Genomic DNA, 16,894 nt, shown 5'->3' with positions numbered 1-16,894 from the left:
AATATTTTGTTTAAAAATTAGAATAAAACTCAATTTACAAATTTATCCTTTTGTTTAAAATATATTTAATAGATAAAATTACTACAATTGTCAACAAATTTAATAACACAATCAACTTTTTTAATCTCCATAATTTTTTCAAAAGAGTTTTATACTTAGGACTGAGGTAGTAGTTTTTTTCGTCAATATATAGTGGAAGCATGCTTGTTAACTTACTCACATATTCTTAGGTGGAGGTAATTTAGAGTTTGGCCAAAAAAATGAGTAAAAACACTAAGGTTTTATTCACAGAAATACGTTACCATGACTCATTTAATATATGCACTTAGTTTCATTTGATTTTTTTAATATAAAAACGCAACTAAAACCAAGAATTTATGGCTTTTTTTTTTTTTGAAAGAAGAATTTATGGCTTTAATAAGCCACTTTCATGTTATTGTAAGGACTTTGGATCATAGCTATAGTGTCATGATTTGTCTTATAACTCCATATTAAATCCAAATATTGTTAGGAATTTGATCATATCATAGTGTCACGATTTGTGTTAACTATGTCTCATTCAAATGTTGCATCAAATAGGTAACGTGTGGAATATGGAGTTCTACAAGTTGCATATTACCTTATGGCCTTGGATTTTACTAGCTTTCCAAAATCATGCTGCAATATTAATCCAGCAAGTTTTTGTATAGTATAGTTGATGTGGACTCATGAACTAATTGAATTTAAGATGGTCTAGCTAATTGATTGGTATTGTTATTTTTTTGTAGAATTCATTAAGTAATTAAATTCAATTTCTTAATTTATAAGAATGTTTGTTTTGTTTGTAAGCTAAAGCCTTCAAAAACAAAATACTTTTTTTGGATTTTTAGAGCAATAACTTGTGCCAAACTTGCTCTCTTTTTTATAACGTGTACCGACCTTACTTATTTTAGGTAATCTTTAAATTTAGATTTTTCTGAAAATTATTTTTTGTGTATTAATCATGACAACTATACTTGGTTACTTATTTCATGTATTTACCTTCTATTTTCTCTCTTCCTACTAAATTAAAAGGAAAATGGTAATTATCCAAGAGTATTATTACTTAGATAGCGCAAGTTTCTTTTGACTTAATCAAGATCGTGAGTTCGATCTATGATTTGGGCATGCAGCAACGTTAAAGCTCTTAGAGAGTTTGCTGCTCATTTGGATCTCTTACGAGGTTCGAGAAATTGATCTCTATAGTTGCGCGTAAAAGATACCTAATTTACGAAAAAAATGATAATTAGTAAATAAAAAGTGAACATTTATTTTTCATTTATCACAAAAGTGAAAAACAAAAGTCAATAAAGTCGTTTTTACCAAAAAAAAAAACAAAATCAATAAAGAAAAGAATGAAAATATTTATCATGCCCCATCCCTTAAGCTGCCGTGGAAATAAATAAATGTAGGTAACATTCAATTCAATTATTCAATAAAGTCACAAACCCACACAAATCAACCCAAGCCTTATAACCAAAAAAACAAGAGGTGTGTGTTACTATTCCTATCACACACATTTTTTTTCTTTCTCAAAATGGGTTGCAAAATTGCAACAATCTTCTCTACCTTGATTTTCCTAGTCCTTATGTTTGGTCTTGTAACCTCAGATATTAACCAAGACAAAGAAGAATGTACCCAAAAACTCATTGCTTTGGCTAATTGTCTTCCTTTTGTGAGTGGTGAAGCCAAAACACCACCTATAGATTGTTGCACTGGGGTCAAAGAAGTTGTTGATAAGAGTAAGAGATGTTTATGTATCCTTGTTAAGGATCATGATGACCCTAGTCTTGGTTTTACTATTAATGTTACACTTGCACTTCAATTACCAAATGATTGTAAGGCACCAACTAACTTAACTCAATGTATTGGTAAGTCAATTTCTTTATTATCTTTAATCTATGACTCTAAGTTCTTTTTAATTATGCTTATGGTGTGGATTTTATGTTAAGTTTGATGTTTTGTTTCAGATATCTTGCATTTGGCACCTAAATCTAAAGCTGCTAAGATATTTGAGGACTTCCAAAAAACCATGGAGAAAAATAGTACTACCACCCCTATTACTCCTGGTAAATATTCTTTATGAATCTCTCGTGTAAATATTCAAAGGTGAAATATATACTGGTATACTGTTGAGGTGGACAGTTTTAATATGTCCAAAAATTAATGAAACTATTAAAATTATTCACCATTCAAATTGGTTTTTTACGAAAAAAAAAATATAAACCCCCATCTGATTTCTAAGAAATAGAAAGTACTAGTTTAATATCTTAAAATTTCAAATGTCGTTGGAAATAATCATGATAAAATTAGAATATTCGTGAAAATTATCTTTAAGAAACTATTTCGAACGACATTTGAAATTTTAAAAAGAGTAAACCTGTACTTTTTATTTATGAGCAACTAAATAAGTCTTTGTGTTTTGTCTTGAGGACCACTGTATACATTCACTCTAATCTATTATGAACCTCATTTGAACATCACATATACTAAAAGGAATCATACAAATGACTTTGAACATGACAGTTTTAGCCAAAATTAAGTCATTAAATATAGGAGTCATCTCATTTAAATTTGACACATCAACCTTCTCTCTCAGGTTTAAGACTCTTAACATCCTTAATTCAACACCAAGAACTACTCTCGTCAGCCTACCAAATCGAACTAGATAGTAGACTAATACCACTATTAGGAATTCCTGGAAAGCCTTAAAATATCTGAGTGAATCATCACATTGGATTGAGAACAACTATATAAATGAATTTGACACAACATTTTCACGTAAAACCTTAAGACATTACATATATGAGTTTTCTCTTTTATATATTGGTCAACATAAACTTTTCTATCCGATATTAAAATTCTAAATCGCACTTGACAAATTAACATTCTCTCCTTCAAATTTAAGACTCACTATCTCTTTTAATACAACTTCAAAAATCACTTCTGCTATTCCACTAAGTGGAACCAAACTCTTCCATTACTATGTAAGTTTGCTTAATATATAGTATTTATTGACATAATGTGTGTGATTGAACCTGAAAATTCATTAATTGCAGCAGTTAGTAATGCCACTGGAAAGGGAACAAACTCAACAGGTGAAGACAAGAGCGGTGGTGGAAGTTTGGGAAAGAGGTGGCTGGTGGCAGAGATTCTCTGTGGAATTTTACCATTTGTTTTAGTCTCCTACATCTTCATAGTTTGAACTATATATGATTAATCAATTAACTAAGAGTTGAACATTTTAATAAGAGGATATATTTTCATATATCCATGAATTTTATTATTCCCTATATTAGTCTCCTACATCTTCAATTAATTAGATTAGATAGAAGATATTTTAAAATTGATTAGGGCCCATCCATGCTTCCCTTATCTTATCTGTATGATTTATTTTTGCAACTAATAATTGATCCAAACAAGGGTCCCATTAGTAGACATCAAGGTCATATGCTTTTAATATCTTAGTAAATATTGGGAATCTCTTGTATATGTGGTATTTAGTATTTAGTTATAAATTGGGTATCTCTTTACATGTGGATGTGGTGTATTCTAGCTACATGTCTGGCTGGTAATTTGGTTGGAGATGCATGGATATTGACAAACAAATATTGGTAGCATTATATTTTGATAAGCTTGAGTAAAAAAAATATTTTAACTAATTGAGGTAAAAGTCATCCTCATGAGGTAAAGTTCATAAGAGTTCATATTTGATTGATAAAAAATCGTAAAATGTGTACATTAGTATTCTATTCGTAGGACTCAATTAACTAACTAATTGAGTAAATAATTTCTAACTAATTTTTAACTAATTAACTAACACCAACAAACTCTAACAAATATGGGACATGTTTTAGTAAATGTTGTATATGATAGATACTAATTAAAATAATTAAATATAAATAATTTTTTTTTTAAAAGTAAAATTACGACGTATATTATATGAGTTGTTCGACAAAATAATCCTTCATTGATTAATTATATGAGAAAAATAAAATAAATAATCGTAAAAAAAGAGTAATAAATAATTAAATGTATAAAAAATAATATTTAATATTTCATTTTTTTACCATTAGTATCCGGCTCACTGGACTGTCCAATCAGTTATGACATCAAGTGGTTTCAGCCCTCTTTGGTCGTAGTTGTGGAGGACGAAATTGTGGTTCTTCCTACCTAGTTCCGCGTGTCAATCATCACTGGACCAACTAATGATCGTCACATTCAATATTTCTTTGATATCTATTTACATGAGTTCTAATTTGAGACAAATTTATGTCTGATGCCATTCATAATTTGGGACAAGGAATAAAAGAGATTGAAATTTTTATTATCATTTTCATAAATAAATAAAATAAAAAGTAATATTTTCTTACTTTCTCCTTTAATCCTTCATCGCAGTTTCAGCACAAACAAACAAACAATATAGAATATGTTAAGAGTAGATGAGTGAAGAAATTAGTGTTAGAGGTTAGGTTCAATTCAATGTATGAATTAAATTCCCCGTTGTCCTGTCATTTTCATTCTTCCCCATATATATGCAGAAGTTAGTTTCAGTGAGATTATACTGTCAAAAAAAAAAAAGTTTCAGTGAGATTATAATAAATAAATAAATAAATAAAACAGTACAATTTCCTCTCTCCTTGACAGTACTCCGGCAACAAAAGCGGGGGTACATAAAATCCACCTCGTCCACACGTACTAGCAAGAGAAGAAAGAATACATTAAAAGGGGTAAAAAAAATTGAAACAATAAAATAAGAAATTGTTAAGGAAATGAGCCCTTTAATACAGAATTCGACCGCGAGATAAATAAAGTCTATTATTTTTACTAAGAATTGAATTTGAGTTTTCCCGAATGATACGTCATAAAGGGAATTCGTTAACCACTTAAAATTAACATCTTAGTTACATTGTTCGTTTATATTTATTAGTAGTACATTGTTAGCTAGCTCAGTTTAAATATGTGGTTTATTAGGTTTTTTTAAAATAAGACATTGAGTTCAAGTGGTTAATGAATTTTGGTCGTTTGGGAGAATCCAAATTTGATTATTGGATGGAACAATTTTTTTGTCAGACTTAACTTACCTCTCGAATCCCGATTACTATAACCCCTTCTCATAAGAAACGAATGGCTCATTAGAGCATCCACAATGGAGAAATCCAATTTTGGGTACTTAAGTGGGTCCCGCATGTACACATCACTCATTTATAATTTTTTAATAATAGTACCTAATAAGTACTCAATCTCTCCAACCCAGCACCTCTTAAAAAATTCTAAACAGGTCCCATAAATAACTACACATTTCATCAATAACTCTACATATTTATAAATGGATCCCATAAATTCTATTAAGTGCTATGAGAGAGAGGGTGCTTATTTGAGAAGTGGTACCTATTTGGTACTAAAATGTGTTGTGCTCCAATGATAGTACCTAATAAGTACCATGAGTACTTAATAGGTACTACACCATTGGAGATGGTCTTAAAAAATAAAGAATACTTATCGAGTGTCTTTAAAATACTATTTAAAGATCTAGATAGTAAATTTTTATGAAAGTTTATGAAGTAAATGCATTAAAATTAAAATATTTAACTTTTTTGAAAAATGAAATAGTACATGATACTAAGAAATAACCATGAATTGAATGAGTGATGAGAATTGAAGAAATAAATGGTGTTATGTGTCATAAAGTCACTTCAAATATACAAGGTATTATCGTATTCACACTACTGTGTGTGCAACAGTGAAAAGTACTCCACAGGGGAGATAGCGAAAGAAAGTTGTTCATTCATCTCTCAAGATATTTGTTTAATTACAGATCAGTGTGGTAATTAATCTCAGTATAGCATGTGTGCACTGTTTCAACCCATCGATGTGTATTTATAAGTGTTGCTAGTATTGGACATTTATTAAATACCAATAAGTTCAAGCAAAGTTCACCATCCTCATTCATTTTTATTGTATACTATAGACTAAGGAAGGACAACTAACCCTACAAAGTTAGATGTTTAGTTTGATACTATTACTACTAGTAGGTCGGTTCGGTGTACATAATAGAATAAGAAGTTGGATAAAAATATTTGACTTGTTATATATTTAGTGCACCCATGATAAGAAAAAATATATTTTTATTTTTATAATTATATTTTTTATAGTTAAGTATATATAGTTATTTGATTTCATGTATCTTGTACATGACATGATAAGTATAACTTATACTTATATTATATTCAAATCACAAAATTATTTATATCTAAATTACACTAGTGTATTATATTGCGAATCATGCTTCCCAAAATTTTTACGATCTGACGTAAATGGAAAAAAAAAAAAAAAAAAAAAAAAAACTTAACTTTTGTGTGGCATGTGGGTCAATGTTTGACCAACCAATGAACATTCTTCACATATTTTTTGATAATTTCTTTCGGTGCATTTATCATTTTCTTATATATTATGCCCATTATAAAACGACCATTGCAAGAAAATCATGTTTAAATTTTTAAAAAATAATCATATTATTGAAAATCTTAATAATATTTTTTTAAGTTAAGTATTCTAATTTCACTTAATTAATTATTTTATTTAATATCAAGTTTATAGAATAAATCGGTAATTTATTTTCTTATCTTATCCAAATGATTTCCAAACAAGTTCATATTCATAATAAGAATTTTAACAAGAGACAAGATAAGAAAAATTGCATAACTAATTTATCATATATTGTTCTCTAATCAATTGAAACACAATTATTCTAACATGTTAATCTCTATGTGACAATCAAATGGGCCCTAAGCGTTAATGTATAATTAAATGTATTTAAATATATCAATTTCAGTCGATCCTAAGGTCGTATATATATATATATATATATATATATATATATATATATATATATATATATATATATATATATATATATATATATATATATATACACATTTTTAGTTCCTCTAAAAACTTTCTTCAAACTTTAGTCACTTTAAATTTTCTTTTTTCAATTTTAGTCTCTTTTTTTTATACAAATTCACGTCACATATTCCAACAAACTTTTTTTTATGATGTGTTATAGATAAGACCTTAAAATATCATTAGCTTAATAATTTAACTATTTAATCTTTATTATTTACCTATAATTTCAAGTTAAAAATTAAATTGTTAATCTCAAGATTAAATAGTTAAATTTTATGTATACAACCGGTATTGTAGCATTGAAAATTTTAATATTATATTTGTATTGAAATCATAAAAAATAGTTAGTTGCAACATAAAAACTGCATAAAAAGCGCTGGAAAATTTCATACATTTGAGAATATAGTTCATTTAATATTTTACAATAATTTTTTATAGACTACATTTGAAGTTACAACCGTATGAAGCATGTGGGAGAAAAAATTGGGCGGCTCACAGTTCTAACACATTTAAATTAACTAAGATGATATGGTAGAGATTAACGATTTCTTTTCCAATCTAATAATAATCAAATTGATTAGAAAGTAGCTTAATGGATTAGTTGTTAAAAATCAAGAGGTGTTAAAAAGAGTACTTCATATTCAAAAACAATAAAATATTTGTAAAAATAACACCAACAAAAGAATTGTAGCAGTTAATTATGTTGGAAACATTGTCGAAAATTTATTCACAATTAATATCTGTGTGGTCAAATATCAGTTGTGATGTGTGGTGGGTTTTTGCCACGCCTCATCTAACCCACCTTAAAGAGTGTGATCTTATTAGGTGACCCACAACAAGGAAGAGAGTTGAGAGATATTTAGGCCCATGCTCTGACGTGGGTTGCCCCCACTTTGATGGGCTTAGGTACCCTAATCCACCCCCACTTTGCAGGTAATTATGTTAGTTAGTTGGTTTGTGTGACCAATTCATTATTATTTTTCATCCCTATTTCTGATGGTCAACTCTACCACACAAAAAATAATAAAAAAAACTCCAACACATAATTAACTTATGGTAAATTTATCCTTATGGAACACTTGATGGTAGTCATATGTTGTTATTTTTATATTGTGATTTCTCTTTTCTTTTCTTTTTTTATGATACTCTTAACCATTTATTATTTCATTTCAACTATAGTAGTTTGTTGCAATAAACAACTAAGGGTAATATTGACAAAACTAATATTAATGATATCTCGGGTGTAACGTTTGAATAATAGTACACCACTTATGTACGTGTACGTTTAAACGAATATAAATTTTAAAAATTCACGGTTAAAATGAAAGATTATATCATATGGATTGCTCATGTAAAATTTCAAACAAATTTTAAAAAATATGTTATTAAAAACAATAGAGGTTAAAAACTTTAAAAAAATAAATAAATAAAAGAGGGCAAAAGACTTTATTTTGATGTCTCTTAATAACTTATCAAATGATTTTAGATTTGTGTAAATTTTTATATAAATAATTTATATGATATAAAATTTCAATCCAACTATAAATTTTATTTTAACTTTTATTTGTGCAGTGTAACATTACCCAAACACTAAACCTACCACTTCAAAATGTAGCTGTGAATATATTGCAAAAGCCAAGCACACACTTAGTTGGACAATCGAGAAGGAAATGTTAAGTTAATGGTAAAGATAGTAAAGACCGATAAAGAAGTCTAAGCCAACTCCACCAATTTCATTACTACCACCCTAGGAAAATTCCAATTCCCTCAAATGCAAAGATACTCACAATAAAAGATAATTATAATAATGGCATTCCATTGATAAAATGTAAGCAATACAATACTATGAGTTACAAGAATAAGGAAGCATTGTTGATATACACTATACAGACAAATGTAAAAATAAGGCCAAAAAAAAGAGAGAGAACTATCAAGAGTTCCATACTACAAATTATAGAAAAGCAAAGACCTCAGAAATATATCACTCAATGCTCTCCTTTAACCCTCACATCTCCATTTGGTAGTACACTTTGTGCTTGCGCCAAACGTTTCAACTCCTACACATGTGCAATAAAGTCGAGATTTATGTTAATGAAAAATAACAAAAATAGCATTTAAGTCTTATAATTGGCTCAATGATTCAATTTGGTCAGAGTTCTTTTTGGTATCATTTGAGAAACTTGAAGGTAGAATGGTAAATAACCAATGTAAACTAGTTAGGCATGCAGAACAAGGGACATCAGGAGGCATCATAATACCACATGGATAGGAGGAATTGGCTATGAGAATAGCAAAATTTCCCACGTGGAAAGGAGAATTGAGGTGTGATCTATAGTGAGCATTATAAAAAGTGGAGGGGGGGAGGCGAGGCAGGACGTAATTGAGTGGGAAAGTGTGGGAGGTTTGTAAACTCCATAATTGTTGCATTATCCTTTTTCTGTATCTTGGAAGTTATATCTTTCGCTTCTCCTTGGATTGATGTTGCTTGCTTGTTTCGATTATGAGACAAGGAAAGAAGACTACCAGAAATACAAAGTCTGATTTATATTCGTAATCAGAACTCAAGGTGATGCAGAGCATAAGCAGACAGAAACTCATCAGTACAAGAAGCTTCAAGGTAGGAAGAAAGGGAAATAAATTAATTGCTAGTATGGCAACCAGACAAGGCAGCAATCCCTCTTGTTCGGTACCAAATTACTTGGTCCATACGACCGAGCTCATATCCCTTAGGGGAGAGAACTGAGACGACATCAGTCGTAATACAAGGATAGCAGAGCAGGCGAGGATGACCGAATGTATAGTCTATACACTTGGCATAATAAGGGTCTGACGAGACTTTCTATGACTCAGGAAACATATACAGCCATATAACTTGGTCCATTGAAATAGGCCTCTAACAGCTAAATGTCCTACCCATACAGAAGGCAGAAGAGTACCCATGTCCCTCCTCAGTACCTTATATTATCATTGTCAACAATGAGGGAACATTTGGTGGGGACCATGCACAAAAATTTAGGTTTGGGTCGGACAAAAGGAGAGGGGCCAACCCTGGAAAAGGGAGGCATATAAAAGGCTAAAGGGCGGTTATCCTCCAAATTAGGGCATCACCAACCTTGAACGGATACAGTGACCCAGACTTGTGTTTACAAACAAGATCAAGTCCCCCATTGAAACAAGATGCAGAACAGAAAGCAAAGGATGTAAAAATCATATATCATATCTAGAATTTGGTAAAAGACCAATCAGATCCTACATCATACAAAATTTATTAAGGATTTTAGATAAGGGGTCTAACAAGTGAGGGCATGATATGTACAAAGAGCTAATGTTGGCTATACAACCCATATATGGATCCATTCATGTATGAGATTTAAAAGGTCAAAACTAGCCCTTCACACACTCGGCACAAATACACTTGCTCCCTATTCACACAAATAAGGCATAATCAAAGAAAGTTATGAAGCCACAGCCATCAAAGGACAGCAAAAACTAAGGAGGAAAACCATAAATATTTCAGTTAGGGTAAATTGCAGCAAAAAAATGCTCTTCATGTTTAAATCTATATACAAGTGATAAACTGGGAACAACCTATGATGTAGGAAGGTCATTCTGGCCTACTTTGAAATAAAAGACCGAATAAGTAACACTTACAGCAGCAGAAGCAGCACGACTCTCTCTAAAAGTTTCAACCTCGTCAGGGAAGTTCTGCTCCAATTCCTCCAAAAGATGCTTGCGCAAATTCTGCCACAACAGAAATGCTAAGTTGGACTAAAGCAGCTCATTAAATATATGGGAAGACCAAAGAATGTAAACAAAAAGAGCACACTTATTAAATAAAATCAAGAATTAGAATCAACCTTTAAAGCATCAGTTTTTCCTTTGGTGGTCTGATTCTTTGCAATACAGTTGTTTAAAATATCTCTGGTAAATTCATCTGGATTCTTCCCATCATCGATTAAACTAAAACCAGAAATAAGTCAACGATTATATTCAAATTAGAAAAAGGAGCATATTTTGTCATTTAAAGGAAAAGATAAAAGCACTTAACAAGGCAAAAGACTCACTTTACAACTTCCATAGGAACCTGAATGTTGCACTTTTCCGCCAATTTGACCATGTTGTCAAGCTCCGCAACAAGACCATTGCTGGAAAATTTAAGTAAAATATTATCAAATTGGGACATTGACAAAAAGTAAAGCAGGAATAATTGTATTGTAGGGAAGGGATTGAAGAGAAATACATGCGTTGGAGGAGTGGCATTTGAAAGGCAGCATTGAAGGTAGAGACTGTAAGGTACAGCTGATGGATAAGGCCTAAGGTTTTCTGAATGGAGTTGCTGACCTGGTTCAGCTTCTGCATAGGATCATCAGCTCCTGCTGCAGAAGCTGTTGTATCATTAGTTTGAGAGATCAGTGTCCCATTGCCCCCTGCGGCTGGACTTTGTGATGAATCCATTTGTGTTTCTCTGTAGACTGGAACTTTTTAGCAGATGTTCAATACAGAATGCAAAATATACTATTGTCATGATTTGGATAACAATATTGCATTGATAGATACTAATCATTGTTTATAATATTATTATTATTATTTAATACTATTGTCAAATAGGACATATAAAGTCACAAATAAATCTGGGGGCATATGAATGATAAATTGAAGAACACAGCAACCCAGTTCTCACAACCAATCTATTGCATACTGAATTCTTATTTAGTCAATTTCACCGCTTTAGAGCGCAATTGTGCGAGAAAAATCAATTACTGGTGTGTTACTGCAACCGCAAATCACAACGGAATTGGATCATCGTGTACGCTACTACAGGAGAGGGAAAGGAAAATTCAGAACAATTAAAAGAGGAAAACCTGGACGGAGATTCTTAGGGTGTGTGGCGGCCGACGAGTTACTCCGGCTGCGTTTTCCAGCGAGTTGAACTGAGTTAAGTGTGACTCAGACTTATTTCTGATACAAAGAGTGCAATTTGTTCTAAGGCATAATTAACCAAGTAGTCCTCCAAATATAGGTCATTTGAGTTTTGGTCCTAAACTTTAAAAACATTTCGTTTTAACCCTACACTTTGGTTTCACTTTTAAAATGATCCCAAACGCATTTTTCAGCTGATGTGTCATGTTTTTGCACACGTAGCACCGGTGATTGTGCTTCAAACATGCTGACTCATAAGAAAATAATTTTTAAAATGATCCCAAGACGCATTTTTTAGCTGATGTGTCATGTTTTTGCACACGTAGCACCGGTGATTGTGCTTCAAACATGCTGACTCATAAGAAAATAATTTTTAAAATGATCCCAAGACGCATTTTTTAGCTGATGTGTCATGTTTTTGTACACGTAGCACCGGTAATTGTGCTTCAAACATGCTGACTCGTAAAATACAAAAACGAACTAGGGGAACAAAATTCATCAAATGACCTACATTGATATTCAAATCAAGAATTCATGGTTAAACTTAAAACCTAGAAAATTAAAAATAAAATAAAAAATCCAACAAATCCCAACAATGGAATGAACCAGTGAAGGAATTATAGAGCAAAAGGGTTCATGAGGATTGGGATTTTATCTTGTTGGAATGGTCAAGTAGATGATGAACATGCTATTTGAATCACAAAAGATCCAATTTTTACTTCATATTAGAAACAGATCAAATAATTTGTATGTTCCCCTAAATCAGAAAACACAAAATGAGTTGAGAAACTTCATACTCGAATCAAAAACCCTAACAAATCAATAGTTACCTCAAAGTGATGGCGGTGGGGGATCTGGCGCAGTGGCGGAGCCCGGATTATATTGGAGCCTGGGCACAATTTTAACCACAATATTTTTTTGGCTAGCATGAGTCAAAACAGAAAAAACCAGCAAAACATGAGTCAATACCTACAATTACAACTTTCTTTTTGCACACAACACCTAAAACAATTCTGCACATGAACAAACAGACACTGCCCAGATTGTTAGTTAGCTAAATCTACAACTTTTGGCATAACCAATTCGTTAATGTCTTCTTTTTTTGCAACAGCAAAGGAAGAAGCTTTATTAAAATTTGGCATAAGGAATGCCTTGTCTGTACAAACCCAAACAAATACAGAATAACCAATCCCTATAACAAAGGAAACCGAAACAAAGAAACACACCAAAACAGCTAAGCAAACAAGGCTTCAGAATTACAAGAACCCCTATGCTACTTTTAAGATCCAATCAGTAAAATAGAACAACATTTTGGCTAAATACACAAAATAACAAAACACTACCCAGATAAATTATTAATCTAAATTTCCAAACTTTAGGGCAACCCATTTAGACAAATCAATAGAATAATAATTGGGAATGCCAATTTCTAAGTATTTTATGCAATTTCTCAGTTTTAGGGTTGCTTACTTTACCTGCCTGGGCTGCGAGAGAGAGAGAGAGTGAGAGGATGAGAGCGGTGCGGCGGATGCAACGTCGGCGGTGGTGGAGAACTATGTAACGTCCGCGGGAACTTAGAAGCTTTGGTCAAAAAATATTGTATTGATTTTTGGTGGAAAATATTGTATTGATTCGTGAAGGTGAAGGGGAGATTAGTTTCTCAAAATATTGTATTGACACGTCATCGAATTTATGTCTCTACTCGTATCCCCGTCACTCTATCGGGTGATGTAGGAATGTTTGGCTCGAAAGACCCTGAGATGCTTGTTGTGAGTTATCACAAGGGACTAGTGGACGTGAATCGGTCCGTGTTGACGGTCAGTTTATTTGCCAATGTTCATTCCTTGGTTGGTTCTTGTAGACGCTCTCAATGCTCGTGCTTTTAGAATCATCTGTTCGATTAGGTTGACTCAATTTATGTTGATTTTATATTTGTATTTCCCATTTGAGTTGAACTCTTTACTAGGTGGGTCAGATTTTATGATTATACCGAGACAATTTTATTATTTTTTTTTTAAGAAATTATTTTATTTTATTTTTCTTAAGTTGTTATTTCATATATTGATGTTTCTCATAAAAAAATTTCTGATATAAAGTAAACAATATTTAAAATTAAAAATTACGCTGTTTCTAAAATTGTGGATCATAAGATATTTTCAATTTGTTGTCATAAGTAAAAGTATAAATTACAGTAACATTAAAACTTAGTTATATCCAAAAGGGTCTAGCTATATTTGAAAGAAAGATACTACACACATTTTTTTAAACAAGTTTAAAATACTTAAACAACCAAAATATAGGAATAGAGTAAAAGAAAACATTTGGGAAAGTTATCATCCTAACACTTGAAAAAGGATCCAACATAGTATTATTAAAGCTTGGATCCTCTAAATGCTGTAGCCACTGCATAGCCATTGAATATATATATACCCGCAAAAGAAGTCTAACTGGAAACAGAAAGCACACACAAAGTCGAAGTCTCCGAACTTAAATATGTACATAATATGTTCATGAAAGTCTCGTAAGGATATATAATAATAATATAACTCAACCAACCAGACTCGATATTTGCGAGTCCGGACTCTTGATTCATAAGCTAGCTAGCAATAGAGGTACAATTGCAGGTGAAGATGTCTCTCTCCATTATACCATAGTACTGGCTGCATTGCATCTACTCTGTGAGAAGCATGGGAATTTCTTCCAGTGGAGCAGGAAGCTGCAAGTTGCAAAAGAAATGTACATGTTAGTTTTTCAATGCATATTCTGGCTGAAATCATACTACAATTGAATTGATTAATCATTTTTCCCTCCTAGGGAACCTAAGGAAGATCTTGCTTTAAATAAGTAACCCAAACAGTAATGAAAAATCACTTGTTGGTACTTATGACAAGCATAATCATTTGAATTATTAAGTTACATAGTATATTATACATCATTTTTTTTCTATGTAAAGTGAACTATATCCACCTTAGAGAAGTGAAATCCAATTCATTCACTTCCATCAATTGTTTTATTCGAACTCAAACATCAAAATACTGATAGCTATTCGACACCCTATGCATTTATCTCCATCTCTCACTTACTTTTTATCCTCTACAACTTCCAGCCAATTCAAAAATATACACAAAAACCAAAATTTTGTTGCTCGAGAATCATTTCCCTTACTAAGGGGTTTACCAGATTAAGATTTCAAAAGGTCTTTTCATACAAAAATCAGTCTTTTAAAATCCTAATCCAATACACATACATACATACATACACCCCTTAGCCTATGTTTGGTATCATGACAGAATCACAGTGAGTCGCCGTGATTTTTAAAAGCTACACTCCGTAGCTTCTGCAAAATCCCCACCGTGATTCTGGCATACCAAACATACACTCAATCTAACAAATCAGCTATAAATCAATGTTCTATCATTGGCCAAAGTACCAAACCTAACCTAGTTGAGTAGATCTTGAAAATAGTAAAAACCAATTTTGTGAAAATAAAAAAGTTAGGCTCATCTCTCCTATAATAGTATTACCACAATAACAAATCATCTCTTCCTCTTCAACCTAATCTAGTGTTCAAAAAACTTAAACCTAAAATTCATATTCCAAAACAATAAATAAATAAATAAAAATCTAATCTTCAAAAAACTTAAACCTAAACCCAGAATTAAAAAAAAAAAAAAAAAAAAATTGAAACTTTATCCAATTAAACAACCTAAACTCAGAATTAAAAAACACAGATAATATAAAAATTGAAGCTTTAAAGAATTAAAGAAAAAAGAGTAAATACCAGTGATGAGATAGATGAACAAGGAGAAGATCCAAGTGAGTTACGGCAAGAATGAACAGTTTTAAACTGATCAACACTAAGCTTCTTATTAATAATCCCAACCTGAAAATAAATACTATTTGAAGGAGGCAAATCAACCTTAATTTCATCAACATTAAACCAAATAAAAACACGTTGAACTTGAATACCCTTAAGATCACTAATTGATCCATAACTCAATTTCCCAGTAATTTTCTTTTCATAATAAACAAGATAATCGAACTGTATATAACAAGTATTTTCCAAATACACAACGAATCTACCATCATCGAAGAGTGTGTAATCGGTGACAGTGTTTGGTAAAAGACCACTTGGGAGACCGTATTTAGGAAGTAGGTCGTATATGGATTCTTTTGCTGTTGAATTTGTGATGCAGAACAAGGTTAAGGTTAAGGATACGATGAGGAAGATTAAGGATTGTTTTGCCATGATTGTGTGTTGTGTTGTTGTTTCGTGTTGGTCTTGATTTTGTCAAATGTGTGTGAGACTGTGATTTTGGTTTGGTTTTAAATATATCTACCTAACCAAACCAGCTATGCCACCAACCAAATCTTATTCCTTTTTTTGTTTTTCATATATCCGTTAAAACCGACTCTTTTTTGTAAGCAACAAATTCATGTTTTTGTTGGCAAAATTATATTTTTAGATATTGTTTGTTATGATTTTTTTTAGAAATTTTTTTTTTTTTTATTAAAAATATTGTACGAAGTATCTTTCTGAGATAGAAAACAAATGTTAAAACATGGAAGTTATTTTATACGTATGAAAGAAATTTAGAATGAAGAAATGAAGTTTTGATTGGATAAAGTTATGAAGTAAGTAAAATTTGATTAAAAATTACTTTTTACATTAAAAATTAAACTTGAATTGTCCCGAACAATTTATCTCATAAGAACTTTATTTTATTTTTTATGTAATTCTAGAATAACTTTTTTTTTCAAATAGTCTAGTGGCTAAAAAATTCACCTTAAAGTGAATAAGTGAAGTGTTCCGGATTCAGTATAAATATATATATATATATGGGTTTTGCTAACGTACACCCGCTTATTTTTAAGAAGGTGTGTGTTAGCAAGTTATAACTAAAAAGTAGTTAAATACACCTTAAGGTGCATGTTGCTAATGCACACCTTCTAAAAAATAAGTGGGCGTACGTTAGCAAAACCCTATATATATATATAGGCAAATGCTAAATAGTGCCCCCGGGCACTATTTAAGCCCTTAAATAGT

At 31.3% G+C, this 16,894-nt stretch overlaps 3 protein-coding genes across 12 annotated transcripts; 1 reads left to right on the top strand and 2 right to left on the bottom strand.

The window, feature by feature from the left end:
* Nucleotides 1–1,417: 1,417 nt before the first annotated feature.
* LOC123914185 (non-specific lipid transfer protein GPI-anchored 6) lies at nucleotides 1,418–3,366 on the top strand. 2 transcript variants are annotated; one of them, XM_045965225.1, is made up of 3 exons: nucleotides 1,418–1,889; nucleotides 1,989–2,087; nucleotides 3,078–3,366. In XM_045965225.1, exons 1-3 carry the CDS (start codon nucleotides 1,556–1,558, stop codon nucleotides 3,221–3,223), a joined length of 579 nt encoding a protein of 192 aa, XP_045821181.1. In that variant the 5' UTR covers nucleotides 1,418–1,555; the 3' UTR covers nucleotides 3,224–3,366. The 2 variants fall into 2 exon arrangements, with proteins under 2 accessions (XP_045821181.1, XP_045821182.1); XM_045965226.1 differs by having other exon boundaries at nucleotides 1,435–1,889; nucleotides 3,081–3,366.
* A 5,357-nt stretch (nucleotides 3,367–8,723) lies between these two features.
* Nucleotides 8,724–13,832, bottom strand: LOC123914184 (mediator of RNA polymerase II transcription subunit 10b-like). 9 transcript variants are annotated; one of them, XM_045965218.1, is made up of 8 exons: nucleotides 13,323–13,734; nucleotides 12,678–12,769; nucleotides 11,790–11,886; nucleotides 11,168–11,392; nucleotides 10,992–11,072; nucleotides 10,785–10,887; nucleotides 10,579–10,668; nucleotides 8,724–8,984 (listed from the first exon to the last, which is right to left on the bottom strand). In XM_045965218.1, the coding sequence occupies exons 4-8, from the start codon at nucleotides 11,380–11,382 to the stop codon at nucleotides 8,913–8,915; spliced, it is 561 nt and encodes a 186-aa protein (XP_045821174.1). In that variant the 5' UTR covers nucleotides 11,383–11,392; nucleotides 11,790–11,886; nucleotides 12,678–12,769; nucleotides 13,323–13,734; the 3' UTR covers nucleotides 8,724–8,912. The 9 variants fall into 9 exon arrangements, with proteins under 9 accessions (XP_045821174.1, XP_045821172.1, XP_045821173.1 ...); XM_045965216.1 differs by having other exon boundaries at nucleotides 13,318–13,580; XM_045965217.1 differs by having other exon boundaries at nucleotides 12,678–12,736; nucleotides 13,318–13,580.
* Nucleotides 13,833–14,230: 398 nt separating this feature from the next.
* LOC123914183 lies at nucleotides 14,231–16,390 on the bottom strand. The gene is made up of 2 exons (XM_045965214.1): nucleotides 15,629–16,390; nucleotides 14,231–14,563 (listed from the first exon to the last, which is right to left on the bottom strand). Exons 1-2 carry the CDS (start codon nucleotides 16,094–16,096, stop codon nucleotides 14,519–14,521), a joined length of 513 nt encoding a protein of 170 aa, XP_045821170.1. The 5' UTR covers nucleotides 16,097–16,390; the 3' UTR covers nucleotides 14,231–14,518.
* Nucleotides 16,391–16,894: the final 504 nt, after the last annotated feature.

Source organism: Trifolium pratense, linkage group LG3 (assembly GCF_020283565.1).
Source record: "Trifolium pratense cultivar HEN17-A07 linkage group LG3, ARS_RC_1.1, whole genome shotgun sequence".
Classification (NCBI taxonomy): domain Eukaryota; kingdom Viridiplantae; phylum Streptophyta; class Magnoliopsida; order Fabales; family Fabaceae; genus Trifolium; species Trifolium pratense.
Note: the sequence above shows the minus strand (reverse complement) of the source record. Positions and strands in the feature narration are given on the sequence as shown.

Bases quoted from the DNA above. Each gene is read 5' to 3' on its own strand.
- LOC123914184 (XM_045965219.1), bottom strand. From the start codon at position 11,382: ATGGATTCATCACAAAGTCCAGCCGCAGGGGGCAATGGGACACTGATC. The intron at 10,669-10,784 runs GTTGATTCTAAT...CTGTTGTGGCAG, and splicing joins GAAAAACTGATGCTTTAAAG to AATTTGCGCAAGCATCTTTT. The intron at 8,985-10,578 runs GTAAGTGTTACT...GCACATGTGTAG, and splicing joins GTCGTGCTGCTTCTGCTGCT to GAGTTGAAACGTTTGGCGCA.
- LOC123914185 (XM_045965225.1), top strand. From the start codon at position 1,556: ATGGGTTGCAAAATTGCAACAATCTTCTCTACCTTGATTTTCCTAGTC. The intron at 1,890-1,988 runs GTAAGTCAATTT...GTTTTGTTTCAG, and splicing joins TAACTTAACTCAATGTATTG to ATATCTTGCATTTGGCACCT. The intron at 2,088-3,077 runs GTAAATATTCTT...CATTAATTGCAG, and splicing joins TACCACCCCTATTACTCCTG to CAGTTAGTAATGCCACTGGA.
- LOC123914183 (XM_045965214.1), bottom strand. From the start codon at position 16,096: ATGGCAAAACAATCCTTAATCTTCCTCATCGTATCCTTAACCTTAACC. The intron at 14,564-15,628 runs GTATTTACTCTT...TGCAACTTGCAG, and splicing joins GTTCATCTATCTCATCACTG to CTTCCTGCTCCACTGGAAGA.